We start from the raw sequence: 16,687 nt of genomic DNA on the forward strand, positions 1-16,687 counted from the left end.
TTCTGGGTTGATCTCATTTAATGGCCACATAGGTGTAGCAAAGCTGGCCCATCTTTGTGGGCCTCAAATGCTGGCTCCAACATTGCTTGAGCAGCCACAAGTCTTCTCTCAAGACTCTCCTTTCACCTAAGCCAGGCGGAACTGGGTATTTTCCTAGGCTGCGTGACACCCAGGAATGTAAAATTTGTCCATGGCTCATTCACAAGAAACACATGGTAAATGAAATGTGTTTTGGAAAATAACAGTGCATGCATAGAATGTGTGCAATAGTTTAGTTTGCTCTGAAACTGCATATGCACATAGTTCTGCCAGGAAAGTCCTGGAGTAAATAAAATAAAAAAAAAAAAACAAACCACAAGTGTGTCCTATGTCTGTATACAGCAAATTGTTTTGCCCTGAAGGCTGTAATGGTAAATAAATTTTGCCAAGGCACAGGCGAATTTGAGAACTTGAAGAGGGAAAGACATCGTTATGAAAAGTATTGTACTCAGGCAGTGCAATGTGGACCACTGTCTTCAGTGGCGATTTGTATGTATTCCTCCAGCCAGGTTCTTGACACTGCTTCACCCTCAAAAGCTGAAGGTCTGTTTTAAGTAGGAATATCATGGTTCATCTGCACCGAAATATTTCTTTCAAAACAGAACTCGGGTTTTCAACCCAGAAGAGCAGATTAACTGGGCTGTTGTGGAAATGTCATCAGCAGATGGCTTAGCACTTACAAATAGAATGCTTATTAATCAAAAGCAATACATGCATTATTGGTTTATGGGTAAGTATCAAGAATGGCAGTAAAAAGAAAAGCCATGCACATATTCTCTATTCAGACATCCTTGTCCAGAATTTGGTGATTACTACTTTATATGTTCTACTTTTACAGCAGCCAGACCTCTCCTCCACTACAGCCATTAAAAAAAAACCAAAACAAAAACCCAAAAAAACAACAACAACAAATGAAGAAAAAAAATAATCTAGAAAAACATCCACACCCTGTCTCTATAAACTTGATCTTTGTGAAACATCTATGGATCTTTATTTGTTAACATAGCAGGAACAGATGCTAATATGGCTGAAAGAGATATGGTTAAAATAAAAATACCTTTTAATATATTCTCCTATGGCTTGGGGACAAGAGGGAGCTATTGTCCTTAACAAACTGTCCCACTGTCCCAACCCATCCCTCAACCTAGTTGTCCTTATTTATTTACCAGGCAGTAAGGCAGAGGTGGGGTTTGAGGCTCAGAGACATCATTGCTTGACTAAGGGAGATCATTCAGAAATCAAAAAGGTGAGAAATGGCAACACAGGTTGGTACCTCTGACAGTGGGTTATCATAAACATGTTCCCTGTCCATTAATAAAAAATATGTAGAATAAACATAAAATTTAAGTGGTATCAATGCTCTTTGTCTCCTCTTTGCCTTTATGTCAGTGTTTCTACACAATGTTTGTTTAAAACTTCTTGCTTTGGAGACATGTTACAGGATATTGATTCAAATATTGTAGTTTTCTTAAACTTAAATCTTTCTTATCATCCCAATTTTCTGTCACTTATGTGGTGATGAGGCTTTGGAGCTATTCACTAACAGCACAGGTATGAGAAACTCCCATATTTATGTTTAATTTTTTCTGGAACAGAGAAGCTAAAGACAGCTACTATTTTTTTCCAGCCTTTCATGTTTAAGAAAACACTTTTTCCCTTTGGAGAGTATAACGGGACAACAGCAGCCTTCAATACTGTTCACTGACACCACCAATGACAGGAAGGATACTGGGAGCTGAAATCTGTGTTTTTTTCCATGCTGAGCTAATGATCTTCTCTTCAAAGAGGCTCTCCTGTCTACATATAAAGAAATATACTATGATGGAGAAGATGCCAACCAGGTCACCACAGCAAAAAAATCATGCGGCAGTTTATAGAAATGAATTATAATTACCTGGATTTTGTAATTTATATTTATAATTTATACACAAGCTTTCTTACTCAAAACCTTGCTCTGGCTCTGAGGGACCCTCTGCCCAAAGAGAGAGGGAAGGTACACAGCTGAGTCTGGAATTTAACCACCAATTCCTAGTGGGTACCTGCTGTTGCCACTGGGTTTGAATCAAAGCTACAAGCTATTCAGTGGTTCTGATTATTTCCAATTTGAGCCTAACATACATCGAATCACAGACTAGATCACATTAAAACGTAAAATACTGAATTACTTGTTTTAAATCTGTTGTTTTAAAAGAAATGTGTAAACTCCTGTGGCTCATATTTCATGGCTTCAAATTTATCACTGCTTACCTTCATCTGGATTTCGAAGTTAGTCTTCTTCACTAAGACTGGTTGAAAAGTTGCTGGGTTAGATGAATATTTGTCTTCTCAACAAGAGCTTTGAGAGGGAGCATCTGCTTCCTTTAAAATTTTCATCCCATCATCTGGAAGTCAACACTTTCCACAGTAGTATCTCCACACCATTTTTTCTATTAGCTCTAACCATTGCACTACATTGTAGTGCTATGATATGTGCAAATATTATCAGCAATACAGCAAACTTGCTATTATAACAATTGAGACGTCAACAGAGATACCCTAGGGTGATGACCCATATATGCTTTAAGGCTTTTTTTTCCTCCTCTTAAATTTAAGCAGCTGTTAATGGATTTGGGGATAGCATAGTTACCAGACAGCTTAGAAGGAGCTGCTAAATGTTCCCATCTGGGGTGGCTGAGGAAGTAAATTGTTACTTAAGGGCAGCTGAGGACATCTTTAGGCACTGTGGTTCAAAGTGATTTGGTTTTGTTGGATTTTTTTTTGTTTGTTTGTTTGTTTGTTTTTTAAAGGAGTAGCCATGGGCAGGCTGCCCAGTAAGGAAACAATGCTGAGGGACCCAAGAGGGTCGTGCCCCAGGGTGGGACATACCCTCCCCAGCAGCACAGTCACACAGGAGCTAACACATTGCCAGGGCTGGTGCTGGTAAAGGGGCCCATCGACAGTCCCAGGCACAGCAAGTGATGAACCAGGTCCAGAGTCCATCTGTGGGCTCCAGTCAGGAGCAAAAGGAGAAAGGGCTGGAGTACAGGTCCAAAGGGTCCATCACCCAACAGATAGGCTACCTGCAGGACAGGGCTGAGCTTCATCCAGCAGGCAGCAGTGAAGACCAGTGCTCCTACAGCATAGCTCATAGCAGGACCAGTAGCCCTGGGCTGCCCTTGAAATGGGCAGGGGGTGGGTGATGGTGCCAGGTGAGGCTCCTCAGGGACGTTAACACCTATAATTGCCTTCAGGCTCCTAACATTTTGTGGCTTTCCTGAGCCTTTGCCTGTCTGCCAGTGCTGCTTTTGATTCCTGAAAATCTTGCCCTCTTCCTTGAAATATGACAGGAAAAAAGCAGAAATGAAGAATTAAAAGCAGCTGTCCTCTTTCAGGTGACATGTTGTCTTTTCATTTCTCCCTATGACACGGGAGTGAAGGATACTTCTCTCAGCAGAGTTCTTTGAGGAATAGTTATAGAAAAGTCAGAATTGGATCCTTTACATCTCTATTAGGTCTCTAAACAGAAAGTATGTCTGAAGACATTGAACACCTTTCTAACATTTTAAAATAGATAAATGACATGATTTATGGAGACAGTATTGCAAGCAACAGAGACCTTTAACCTGAAATTAATATAACAAAGACCTATAAGTTTCTATAGAAGGAGTAATCTCTTTTATAAGCATGTAAAAATAGCAAAACTGACTGTATAGGTGAGACATCAGTGTGAATTTGCTCCTGTTGATAACAATATCTGAAGCCTTTATCACACACAGCAGAAGAATTAAGGGACACTTGTGGACTTTGCTGTAGCACAACATTTACAAATGAATAAATAAACCAGTATAGCCCTTAACTGCTGTTTATTTTAAAAAAGCGTTAGTGAGTAATTTACAGGTACCGTATTTGCCAAATAAACCGTGCACAAGACAAGAAAGCTGCAATATAGTTCCAGTAGTAAATTACTTTTTATTTTACAAAAAATAGCTGCCTTGAAAAGAAATAGTTAACATTCCCTGCTCTTTAATCTTTTTTTTTTTTCCTTTTGTTTTGGGAAATGAAAAAATCCTTAGCAATATAGATACCTTGTATGTCTTCATTATCACTCAGCACAAGCTACTGGAAATGTGCCCACAAATATTGACGCTAATCACAGGCAATAAATTCAATCTATTTTACATATTGCTATGAAAAGTTGCAAGTTGCTGCTCGGCTTTCAAGGGCCTAGATGGCAGTGTAGTTCTTAGTGTAATTAGTCAATTTGATCTTCTCTGGGAAGATAATATTAACTGAGAGATTTTCCCCATTGTTAGATTTCAGAAAAAAGTTCTTTTTCTTGCGTAGGAGATGACTATATTTGGCATTAGCAAGCCACATCTCACATTTTGAAAAAAACACAATCCCAGTTGTACCCAAGACAACACAACATGTAAGCAAGCCCAGTATAACAAAACATATCACCTGACTTCTGCTCAGCAAGGGATCTGCATTTTGGATTGTTTCTTTCACTGTTATTTTCAGGATTTCTTGTTGATGTACTGATCTGTGCTGAGCTTTTGAGGGTGGGTTGTAATTCTGCCTGTGCTTTGCCTCCATACTCACTCCAGAAAGACTTGTGTTTTTGCTGGGATGTTCACAGGTCATACCAACGAATTCTGGCTTACAGGTGCATTTGAATCCTTCCTGGGGATGTTCACTGCATGTCCCTCCATTCTCACATGGGCCGCTTGCACAGAATATGACACGGCTGCTGCAGAGCTTTCCTGTATAGCCATGGGGGCAAAAACAGCTGAAACCCACACCAGTATCTGTACATGTTCCTCCATTTTCACACGGGTTGGATTCACAGTCATCTCTATCTAATTCGCAAAAGTTGCCGGCAAAACCAGAAGGGCACAGACAGGAAGCATGGGGTGCAAAACCATTGTCATCAATGCATGTTCCTCCATTCTGGCAGGGAGAGCTAGAATAGATAAGAAACACATAGACAGAAATGAATTAAGTCCAATGAAAGAAGCTATTAGGAAACACTTTATATAATAAAAGAAGCTGGTTTTCTTTAGAACAGCCAATTCCAAATGCAAATCCACTGAAGTCAATGAAGTTGGATCAAGAATGAGTTTGTTCAACAGCTTCACAATACAGATTGTATCTTCTGCTGACCCTTCGGGCAGGATTAGTACACCAGTATTTAAATTCAATGTGAAGAGCTGTGAAGGGATTTTAAACTATTTCAAATATTTATTAAAATTAAGCTTTGCAGTGTTTTCATATGCTTAGAGCTATTTAGCTGAGCAACCGTTCAGACAAGACTGAACAAAGACACTAGCGGTATTGCTTCCTTTTCCACCTGATTACTCACAAGATAATTTATGTGTTGTATTGGCAAAGCAAAACACTGCCATAGCAGCTAGATGTAAAGCTGATTGTTTTTATTCTACTTCTTCAGTGTTCCACAACACAAAAAATTTAGAAGCAAACAGATACTTTCCTGCAAGTTTCTGTTCAGCCAAAATTTTTGATGAATATAATAAAAAATATAAACGGGATAATTTCAGCCTTGGCAAAGACAGCTGCGATGTGAGTATGGCACCATACGAAACCAAGCACTTCTGCAGACCCTTTAAGAAATTAGTAATTAATAGGCTGGTGCTATGTTTTAAGTGATGTAAATTCACTGGGACACCTCTTTTTACCTTTCTAATGTAACTGTGCCTTACGGAGTGTAAGGTCAAAAGATCGGGCCACCCACTGACAGAAGGGCATTAACCTGCACATTCATGGGAACTGTGCAATGTGGACTTGGCCCTTTAGCTGGCCCTGTTGGCAGAAAAGGGACCCTAGGTCACAGGGTCACAGATAAAATCCACTTTCATGGCAGTTCTTCATATTTGAACAAAGCTTTTAAAACTTACTTTCTAAAAATGAGTGACACTTGGCAAAGCTTCCAACAAGCCTCTCTGACAACAACACTTTTCCTAATGCTTATAAATCTCTGAAGACATACCACATAGTCCCAGTGCATAGTTGAAAAGGCCAAGTAAGTGTTACATCTCCAGGGGAAAGATCCAGGGGTAACGGACATCAGAGTTTCATGAATGCTGACATTTCACGTATGCAGTGGTCAGTAGCATTTGGCCGTTTCCGTGGTGGGACACAGAGATTTAAAAGATCTGAGTGAGATGACTGTGAAAGAGTCATAAGCTTCTGACTACAAATGGTCCCTGACCACCGGTTAGGATAAGGCTGAGTTTCTCAAATGCCAAGCCATTGTTCTGGGAGTAGTTATGGTAGACACTGCTGCACATCTGGCTTTACTGGGGACTGAAACACTTGGTGGCCACTCTCACTCAGGAGAGCCTGAATATCATGGTAGAGGAATCATCTGCCTGTTTTTTGCTGCTTTCACATAAATTGCTCTGTTTTCCTATATTGCCCTTCACTATACATGCTGGCTGGAAAAAAAAAAAAAAACAACAAACTAGTGAAAGAACAAATTGGAAGTCTGGAAGCAGTGTCAGGAAAGCTAAAGGTGTGGTTGTCCCTGGACTTCGACATAGCAGTTTTTGGTGACAACTTGAAGTGATCATGCCAACAAGGAATTTTATCACAATCACTAGCCACCGTGTCAGCTTTAAGCAAAATATGGAGGTTGTCGTTCTACAGTCCTCGAGTAAATGAGTGGTTATGGCATTCTTGGACAGTCTAGTACCCTCTATTAGCCTTATAGGTCCCATGGAAAATCTGACAAGCTGTTTCAGGTATGGCAATGTGTAGAAGTTTGAACCCTCATGGCTGGGTTGAATTACAGTTCTTTCCAGGAAAATACGAAGAAATTGCTGGAGACTTAAAGTGTAAAGATTTTTCTGAACCTTCCAGAAATGTAAATAATTTCAATAAAAAATAAGGGGAAATATGCAGAATTTTGAAAATTTCATTTCTAACTGAGTTGCATTTGCCTCATTATAATATGTTTAAATAATTTATGCATATCAATCTCCTTGAATAGATTCTTTTTTAGTTACTTTGTATTTTTGGCATTCATCATATGTTCAGCAAGGTATGGTACACGAAGGGCTGGTTGTGGAAACACGGATGTACCACTTTGCTTTCCAAACACTCTGCTTTCATTTTAGAAAGTACCACTCGCTGCTGCTTCAGAGCAGAACTTCAAAACATCACACAGATATCACTAACGTAGATACAACTGCCTGATTTTGTAAACAGGCTAGAACAAACACTTTGATTTGTGAGTTGTTTTGGTTCTGTAAATATTAAACCAAGGAGCCAGTGGCAATGCTTAGTGGTATCAACATTGTTAACATCACCACTGAGGTGAACTGAGAGGAGGTGAGATGTGAGTGAGATGACATCATACAATGAAGTCTTTTTCCAGGATGTGAGGTGCACTCTCTGGTAGACTGTGAAGTATTAGCAGACATGGAGTGCTTATGCTGAGAAAAGTTGTTATTTTGAACTAAAAGCACGAGCCTACTGCTCATTTTTTCTGAAAAAGACACAGCTTCCTAGAGGAAAAGAGTTGCTGTTCTAAGTATGTTGCTTCATTAAGAAAAATTGTTCATGCTTTCCAGGCTAGCTCATAAGCATTTGGTTCAAACACAGAGTACCATCACAAAAATGTAGTTCCAGCAATTTAAAACCATGAAGTTTTAATGAAGTTCATGGAACTAATCTGTTATTTCACTGATGCTGTACCTCACCTGTTCTTTGGGTTAGTTAATATATGTCTGCATTAAATTACTGAAATATTTGCTCTACAGATGAAAGTACAGAAAGCAAGCTATTCACACTCCCCATGTTAGGCAAGTAGTTTGGATGTGATTCAAGGGACTTGCAGGGAACTTAAACTCCTTCATTTTCAGTGAAGAGGAATAGACAAATCAGAGCAGTTATCTTAGAGGCTGAAAGCAAACCCAGACAGGACTGTGTGACTATCCCCCAGTTAAAAGCAATGGCAAAAAAAATCCATTAACGTGAAATTGTAAGAATGCAATTCTTGCCAGAGACAGTGAGAGTTGTTAATGCTCCTTAAACAAGAGCGTACAAGTCTTCAGGAAGATTTAGTCATAAGGTAGATCTGAATAGTCATAATTATCTATCGCCAAGCAAAAAGAGAACCAGAGGGTACCAGTATGGAGCTAGAGAGAGAGAAGGCAACCTCCAAAAAGAAAAATGTGATTTTAAGGTGATAAGTTCTACCAAGCTTGTATCCACCAGAAAGGTGTTCTGTATGCTTATGGGATCAGATCCTTGATGAGCTAGAAGGCAGCAGATACTTCTAGATTTCACAAAAACACCAGTGCACATTTTCTTTAACTGTGAAAGACCATCCTTTTTTCATGCAGATCTACCAGTGATACTGGTGAAAATTTTTCTGTCTGGGGCCACTGCCTCTTGCACTTTCACTGGGCACCTCTAAGAAAAGTCTGGCTCTGCCTTTTTCACTTCTTTCTGTCAGGTATTTATACATATGGATAAGTTCCCCCAGAGCTTGCACTTCTCCAGGCTACACAACCCAGCTCTCAGCCTCTCCTTATAGGAGAGATGTTCCCATCCCTTAATCATCGTCACGACTCTGCTGGACTCACTCCAGCACTGGGGAGCCCAAAACTGGACCCAGCACTCCAGATGTGTCTCACCAGGGCTGAGCAGAGGGGGAGGATCGCATCCTTCAACCTACTGGCAACGCTGTTCCTGATGTCCCACATAGAGAACGGAGAACAATGGCCTCCCACACACTGTTCTGGTAGAAGGGAGATTATCTCCTTCAGTAGACTCCGGACATACCATTATATGTCAGTTAAGAAAAATGACAAGCTGGTGGACTAGATGTTTTTGTGCAGACAGCTTGTGCGTTGGCTACTGTTCTTATTCCTCTATGTGGTTTGTATATGCAGTTATCTCTCACTAGAGAACACAGGACGGGAGGTTACTTTAAGTTTGTTTACAAAAATCATGGGAAGGCATAAATGTATCACAACGAAATGTGCAAATTAGCACTTTTAATATCAAATTTTGCACACAAACTCAAGCTGATAATCTGTAAAGCTCTACAATACAAACAGATCAGATTTGTAAAGTCTGATAAAAATACCAACAACTAGGAGAAGCTTTATATATTTTAGCACAGAGATACTTTAGCTTAGCAAACAATTCTGAATAATAGTCAGTAGGAACGTGGACTTAAAATTCATGTCAGAAATCAATATTTACCCATTAATAATGCAGGGTCCTTTTTTGAGATGGCAGTTTTTTCCTGTAAATCCCTGGGCACACAGACAAATATATCCTCCATCGCCAGTCTCTATGCACGTTGAGTTATTGGTGCAGGGCTTTGCAGAACATGGGTGAATATCTGTTTAAAAAAATATATAAAAATCAATGCTTAATTAATCTAATGAGAGTCAACAAGCAGTATATAATACTTCAAATAAAAAAATACAGCTTTAATGGTCCTTCATCCTGCATTTTAGAAATTGTTATTTAGTCTTCCCTCTGTTAAAATGGAGTTTTAATGGACTGTTCAGCTATTGCAAGCACTTTCAGCTTGTTTTTCTCTTCTTAGCTCTCACTTGTAAAATATGTTTGAATTGTTCCAGTCTGTAAATAAGTAATATTATCAATAAAATATGAGTATGGGACAAAGAACTCCTACATAGTCTAGTCATCCTTTTACAACCTTGACTTCTCCGTGAGCAGAATTCTGATAATGCAATCAGGAACTGGGAATTCTCCCCGCTCCCTGCCCAGGGCCTATCATTAGGTGCTATGAACAAACACTTCATAATAACAGAGATCAGCAAGTTACAAAAAAATCTCTTAAAATTTCATCTTTTGGCTGGGCTGCCTCCAACCCTTACAGAACTGTACCAGAAGAGAGAGCTGTATGATGTCTGGACCCAAAGTCACACTTCTCATTTTCTTTACAATTTCCTGGCTGAGCCACTTCCCACTCAAATGATTATTTAATTTTTTAAATAATTAAAAATGAATAAACAAACAAGTGCACATTTTAGCCAGCTAATGGAGCAGCTGCAGAGAAGTGCTGACTGGAGGTTATCTGATGCCTTGCACACACATGTGCCCACGTACACTTTCTAAGAAGATGAAAAGGGATTTAAGGGCATTTATGTTTTACTTCCCACAACATAACATGAAATTTAGATGATATCATGAGGTACTGCAAAATTTTAACCACAGCAAAACATTTCAACAGCCTTAGCTTTCAAATACGATCTTCCCTGGATAAGAAGCTCTGTCTTTTTATGCATTAGCCTGTTTACACCGCAAAACAACCCCTTTGCATGCACTTTGAGTGTAAGCTCCAATTTGCACAGGGACCAAAATAACCTTGAATGGTTTTTGGAACAGTGTTGTTTGCCACCTATTTTCACAGGCTTTGAAGGCAATTAATAAAGCACAAATTCTGATGCAGGAACAAGGAAACTCTGAAATATATATATGGATAGGTATGTATATATGCACACATACATTACTGTCAGTAATTTATGTCGGGGATATAATTTTAAAACACAACTTAAAAGCTTGCTGGAACATGTCCTTTTAGAACATAATACATAAATAGCCTCAAATATCTATTTTCTCTAGTTTTCTCTAGTTTACCACTCAAAAGGCCAACAACCAAGTGATTTACCCACTTCAAGGGATAAATGATTTTGAGAATTAAAAAAAAATATATAGAACATTTACACAAGTAGTATGAATGGCTGCAATCACACTACCAATAAATTCATTAATATTTGCATAAAACTACCTTGCCATGTTGCAGTAGATGAAGCAATCACTGAGTGTTTTTACAAGGCAGGAACAGCCAGTAGTTTATGTCACAGCAGAATTTCTAAACCCTGTCTCATGCATGCCTGGCATGGGCATTTTGAGGCTCCACCTGTACTCTGATGACAACTTACCAACATGTCCTTGGCAAAGGAGTCAAGTGACATGTAGCACAGCATACTCTGAGCTCACGCTACTTGTTGGCTTTTTAGCCAAATTGGGGCTATGATTCATGTGGGAGATCAGGGGCCCATTAACACAACTGTGCAGGCACAGCCAGAGATGACACGATGGCAGAGATGACTGATCTCAAATTTAGCAACATTGATCATATACTCTGACTGGGTTGTCATTTTTTTCCTGGAAATAAATTGACTGAGTTGGTTTTCCTTTGTTATGTTCAGTGTTTGATGTGATTCCTGTACTGTGAAGTGTATGTTGGCTGCAGAGGGAGACTGTGCTGTGCAGCCGGGTTCCAGGTGTCCATACACCAAATCTCAAGGCTGTGTTTCTGCAGGCTTGTAGAATGTAGAGAAGATGCCACGGTATTCAGTTAGGCAGGTTGGTGCACTCCATTGCAAAGAGGTTAACCAGCAGCATTAACACTAACATCAATTCAGAGATATCTTTCTTTTAAGTCTGTCCATGTGGCTGCAATAATAGTCGTAAATGATACCACTGATCCTGCCCTACATGTTACAGTGGATCAAGCCCAACCTATAATCTGCATGCTTCTAAATTACTGGGAATGTCATTTTTGACCTGAACTGAGAACCAGGCTGCCCACAGTAAAAACAACAGCTACGCAGAGGCATTAGCAAACCACTTGATGATCTAAAACTACTCCAGAAAGGAACTTCCATGATCCCAGCCAAGGAGACCGTACACTAACTTTTCTAGAAAACAAAAAGAGATACACTACCAGCCCAAATCATCTTGTTTTCCTCCCATGCTTAGCAAGCAGATAAGCTGCTGAGACTTTGTCTATATTTTACAAATATTTCAGCTGTTTGCAGCAGTTTGCAGAACTTCAGACATTCCCACAGTTTTTCATTCCAGGTTTTGTCATTCTTATGAGTTGTGTAGCTGGCAACATTAAAACAGTGTCTATACCAGAAATTCCCCGGCAAACATTAAACTTTCTATAGCAGCAAAAAGGAAGAATTTCAAGAGAATACCAAAACTGCATTACTCCTGATCCTTTGTCAACTTCTGCAGTAACAATGCACATGTAGCTTTCTAACATGCCTTATTTCATTACACACCTGAAGCTAAAAATTGTCTCCAGTAGCTAAACAAATAGCACTTAATATCATATGCATGTGGAAAATATAACAATTGTGGCCTGCTCTCATCGTACACAAAAGTTCAGTATTAGAAGAGAGAGGCAAGGAGTCTGGTACTTCATAGTAAGAAACTGACGCATCTGTATTTCAATATTTTAAAAAGTTATGTGTATATGCCAGTGATCCCCCAAAGGGTAGGAGGCTTCAAAAGCCTTCTTTTTTTGAAATTTGTTCAAGTTTCATTTAGGGTACCTGTTAATGAGTTATAGCAGCCTATAATGACTTTATAGAGCCAGGAAACTGACACCAATTTTTTGGCACAGGATGCTGAGATCAATGGCTGACCTATTAACCCATTTGTGGTTTCACTGCTTTATTGGGTCAGGATAACAATTTGTAGCAACAAAGGATACCTCTTTTGTATTATAGAACTTTCTTAATGAGTATATATTAAAATAAATACTTTTCTGTAAAGATATGGGTACCATTTCCAAAGCATTGTTTTGCATCCTGGGAGCCAGTTGCAAGAGGGAAACATTGCAAGGCTCAGAACTGCAAAGATATATTAGTAATCAGAAATTCAGCTAGGCGCTTACAGCTTTTATAAGTATGCCCAGCTTGAAAACCTTAATATTAATGTACAGGAATCTTTAGATATGAAGATGGTACCATTAAAAATTTGGTTCTTTGGAGTCATCAACAAGCAATAGAACTGAGCCTCCTCAGGTGGCCGTGGGGGGTTGTTCTGTCTAGTTTTAGAAACCTACGATTGTAGATCACAGACAGAGGGACCCATTCCTCCTCACCAATTGTAATGAGAATCTAGGTGTCTGTCTCAGGTACAAACACATTTGTGAGAGGTGCCCAGAACACCACCTCTAAGAGCTTACAGTCACATCTGCACCATTGCTACCGCAGCTCCTGCAAACATACCAGGACCAGCTTTAAACTAAGAAGCCGGTCTATGCTTATGTGTTCAGTTCATGGGTATGGGCTGCAAAACCTGATGAGAAGCTATACGAGTACCTGAGTACCTTGCACCAAGGACCATGTCACTGCAAGGATGTGAACTACCTGAAATCTTCTGAGTCTTTTAGTCATCTTGAAAATTTTATCTGGTTCAAACTGTGTCATCATTAATTACAGCTCTAGGTATGCACTGGCAGAACACAGGCATGCTCTATAAATTATAAGCTGTATAACAACAAAAGCCTGAAAGACATGCAAAGAGCATGAGGCCCTGCACACCTGTCCTCTTCCAGATGCAGCTACATGAGCTGAACAGGTGCATGCTCCTGGATGCTCGTAGGGTTTCAGCCCCCTCAGATCTCTGGCTGAACATTTGCCTGTGTCAGCCAAAATAAACCAGCTCAGCAAAGGCCAGTTCTTCAGCTTGCTTACGCTAGGCTGGCTCATTCTGACTGGCAAAGGGTGACTGAGTGCACGCGAGAGCTGTGCTTACCCCTCAGAGCCCAGCGGGAAGTGGCAGCCTGTCCAGGCAGACCTTCTCAGTCATACTAATGCTACTCCACCGAATCATCACCGGGTTAAGTAAAGGAAGACAAAAGCACAGTGTTTTCCTTTCAAGAAGTATTAGGAAAGTAGTGTGTGTATAGATATATATATATATATATATATATATAAAATGTGCTAGATAAATATTTCAATTTTTTATATATATATTAGACAACACGTATTTTTATAGAAAGGGCTTATATGACGAGGGAGCAGTTACTTGTTGGCCTTGTCCACCATAATCAATGTTTAAAATAGAATGATGAGCTTACGCTTTGCTCAAACATATGCCCACTTACAAAAGACACTGCGCGCTTCTGTCTAAATCATTATAAAAGTTCCGGGTTTATGTGCTGCTGCCCAGAATCCCCTTATTACCTGGCACTAACATTCAATCTTTTAAAATGAGTTTTCCAGAAGGCCTTTTGCATGTTTCCAGCACCAGATGGGGCTGTTTCACCTCACTTGCTCAAGGACAGGGAAGGATGTGCAAACCTGTGTCACAGAGGCTGCCAACCCAGCCCTCCTCACAGATGCACTGCCAGGGCTTGGCACAGCTGCCGTGCAGACACCCCGGGAAAGGAACACACTGGTTACAAAGAGCACCCTGCCAACCGGGTTGACACCTGAAAGAGATAAAAGACAAGATAGAGGCATAGTTTATTTTTAATAAACATAAGTACAAGGATGTTCCCCTTTTTGAGGTGCGATAAAGAAAGTTTTGGAATATAAAATTGGACTGTGCAGCACATTTGAACAAAAAGATACCATTGCTGCTTCTGGGATACCAGCAGCGGTTTATGTGAAGAAAACTTTCATTCAGTGAGAAAAAAAAAAAAATCCTAATCAATGTAAAGACTTTTCTTATTGGAAGAAGTAGACTAAAAAGGCACCTAGATGTCTATATTCTATGATTCCAGTTACTGCATCCTAATAGAGTGCTGTTTCATTACAGTTCCATTTTTTCAGAGGGCAAATCATTTCAGCGTCTGTCTGTTTTACCAGGACTATGAATTATTAAAGCCACCTATTCCTGTGCTAATAGCCCTGTCTGACATCTTCTTACCTGCATTCACTGGGAAATTCACAAAATCCGTTCTCTGGGTGGCAGCCAGTTTTACAGTTCACGCCTGGAAGAAGAGATTTATAATATCAAACCAGAAAAATCAGACTCGGGAAAAAAAATAAATCACAACACGTCCAATACACATTACTGATGTTTTAAAAGAACCCACACTGCATAATGCTCTGATCTTTTTTTCTTCAAACACGTGTTTTTGCAGCATAAAATTTTAACTAGAACTTAATCAGGAGCATGTTACAGAGCATTGCTGTAGGATAAGTAAAATGACATAAAGACTTAATTGCAAATGAATCCAAAGTCACTTCAGCATACTCAAAGTGCGTGTAATATTCCTATACACTACTTTAAAAGGGACATTTCAGAACAGATGCCTGTATGCCATTTCACAACGTGCCACTCCAAATGCACCGTTTCAGAACGACTTGAAACACAAAGGTACCTTGAGTGTTTAGTTACCTTTAGAAAATCCATTTAAAACAACTTACAGTAAAAGCGTTGAATTCATTTCGACCCTACGTCGGATAAAAAAAAAACCAAAAATACCGCGATTATCATTAAACCATGCACGAATAACCTAAGTCAAAGAGGTCTCGGTCGCATTTTTTGTTTGTTTCAAGTATCTGCATCAAGCAGCGCTCCCCTGCAGCGTCACCACCAGCCACCAGCATCCCGCGCACGGGCTCGGGTGCCCAGGGGGAGCCCCCGCAGCCCCCCGGCACCCCCGGCCGGGGCAGGCTGCTGCCCCGGGTCCCCGCCGCCGCTTCCCGGCAAACTCCGAAAACTTTCCCAACTGGCCTCCCCTCGCCGCTCCGCTGCCCAACGCCGGGGTGCCCGGCCCCCCGCCGCCCCCCCGGCCGGCGTTACCTGGGGCTGCGGGCAGGACGAGGGGCAGCAGGCAGCAGCCGACGAGCCCGGCGGCGCGCAGCCCCATGGCCGGGGCGACCCCGCGGGGAGGCGGGCGGAGAGCGAGAGGCTTCCGAGCCGGGTGGCGGCGGCCGGGAAGGCGGCACCCCTCGCCCGCAGCGCCGCCGAGGCTCCGGCGCGACGGGGCGGGCGGGAGGAGGGACGGGCGGAGGGGAGGGCCGCCCGCCTCCGCCTGCGGGCGAGGGGACCTGCCCACGGGGCCACCGCGCCGCTGCCGGCCCGCTCCCCTGCCGGCGGCCGAGCGCAGCCGCGCACCCTGCGCGCCCCGGCCCCCAGCAGCCGCGCACCCTGCGCGCCCCGGCCCGCGCCGTCAGGCAGGCTGGGGGGGCGCGGGCGAACGGGGCCCGGCGGTGGTGTGCCTGGTGCGTTAAGCGCGCCTCTGATCTTAAAACTTACTCCGGCTGCCCAAGAAGAGCTTATCTGGGGCTTGTCTCCAGCAATCGTAAGACTCCTCTCCGTACTCGTTCACATCAGAGCTCCAGCTTCTTCAGGAAAGACCCCAGCAAAAGCAAGGAAAGTAAAACATTTTATGTTTCCGAGGCTAAGAAGCTGAAAAAACCCTAACCGACCCAACACTAAGACACCTCACACACCACCTTTAACAGTCTGTCATACACCGAAGAGATCAAGAAAAACGTTACTTCCACCACAAAGCAATTTAAATCCTGCATTTTATTGTCTGACTTTTCCTTCGAGCTGCCCTTTGTGGAAATAGATTGGCTACTTCTTACTCTTTGTATTCTTTCTTGCTCCTTGTTTCCTTCTTTTAAAAAAGCTATGCCTGGTTTTTAGGGTTCTTGAGGGACCTGTTTTCTGCTTGCTGATGTAGTGCTTTCTTCCGCCAGACCTCATTTACCAATTTATCTGCATTTATGTGAAGCGACTAGAAATCTCTATAAACTGGTAAGAAAACTCTACAGCCATCTGCTTTTCCTCTAGAATGACAATGGGCTAATTCAAGATTACCTGTCTGAAAATACCCGCACTGGGAAGCACACATTAGCTTCAGATAGCCCATTTACTGGTACTTGAAGGCAATGATGAC

The 16,687-nt window shown here is 41.4% G+C and overlaps 1 protein-coding gene across 1 annotated transcript; it reads right to left on the minus strand.

The window, feature by feature from the left end:
* Positions 1-2,465: 2,465 nt before the first annotated feature.
* DLK1 (delta like non-canonical Notch ligand 1) lies at positions 2,466-15,870 on the minus strand. The gene is made up of 5 exons (XM_037395358.1): positions 15,583-15,870; positions 14,701-14,764; positions 14,130-14,260; positions 9,253-9,394; positions 2,466-4,981 (listed from the first exon to the last, which is right to left on the minus strand). The coding sequence occupies exons 1-5, from the start codon at positions 15,647-15,649 to the stop codon at positions 4,243-4,245; spliced, it is 1,143 nt and encodes a 380-aa protein (XP_037251255.1). The 5' UTR covers positions 15,650-15,870; the 3' UTR covers positions 2,466-4,242.
* Positions 15,871-16,687: the final 817 nt, after the last annotated feature.

The sequence above is a fragment of the Falco rusticolus genome, chromosome 7 (genome assembly GCF_015220075.1).
Source record: "Falco rusticolus isolate bFalRus1 chromosome 7, bFalRus1.pri, whole genome shotgun sequence".
Classification (NCBI taxonomy): Eukaryota; Metazoa; Chordata; class Aves; order Falconiformes; family Falconidae; genus Falco; species Falco rusticolus.

Bases quoted from the DNA above. Each gene is read 5' to 3' on its own strand.
- DLK1 (XM_037395358.1), bottom strand. From the start codon at position 15,649: ATGGGGCTGCGCGCCGCCGGGCTCGTCGGCTGCTGCCTGCTGCCCCTC. The intron at 14,765-15,582 runs GTAACGCCGGCC...CTCTTCTTCCAG, and splicing joins CGTCCTGCCCGCAGCCCCAG to GCGTGAACTGTAAAACTGGC. The intron at 9,395-14,129 runs GTTTGCACATCC...TTTTTTAAACAG, and splicing joins TGGCAGCCTCTGTGACACAG to ATATTCACCCATGTTCTGCA.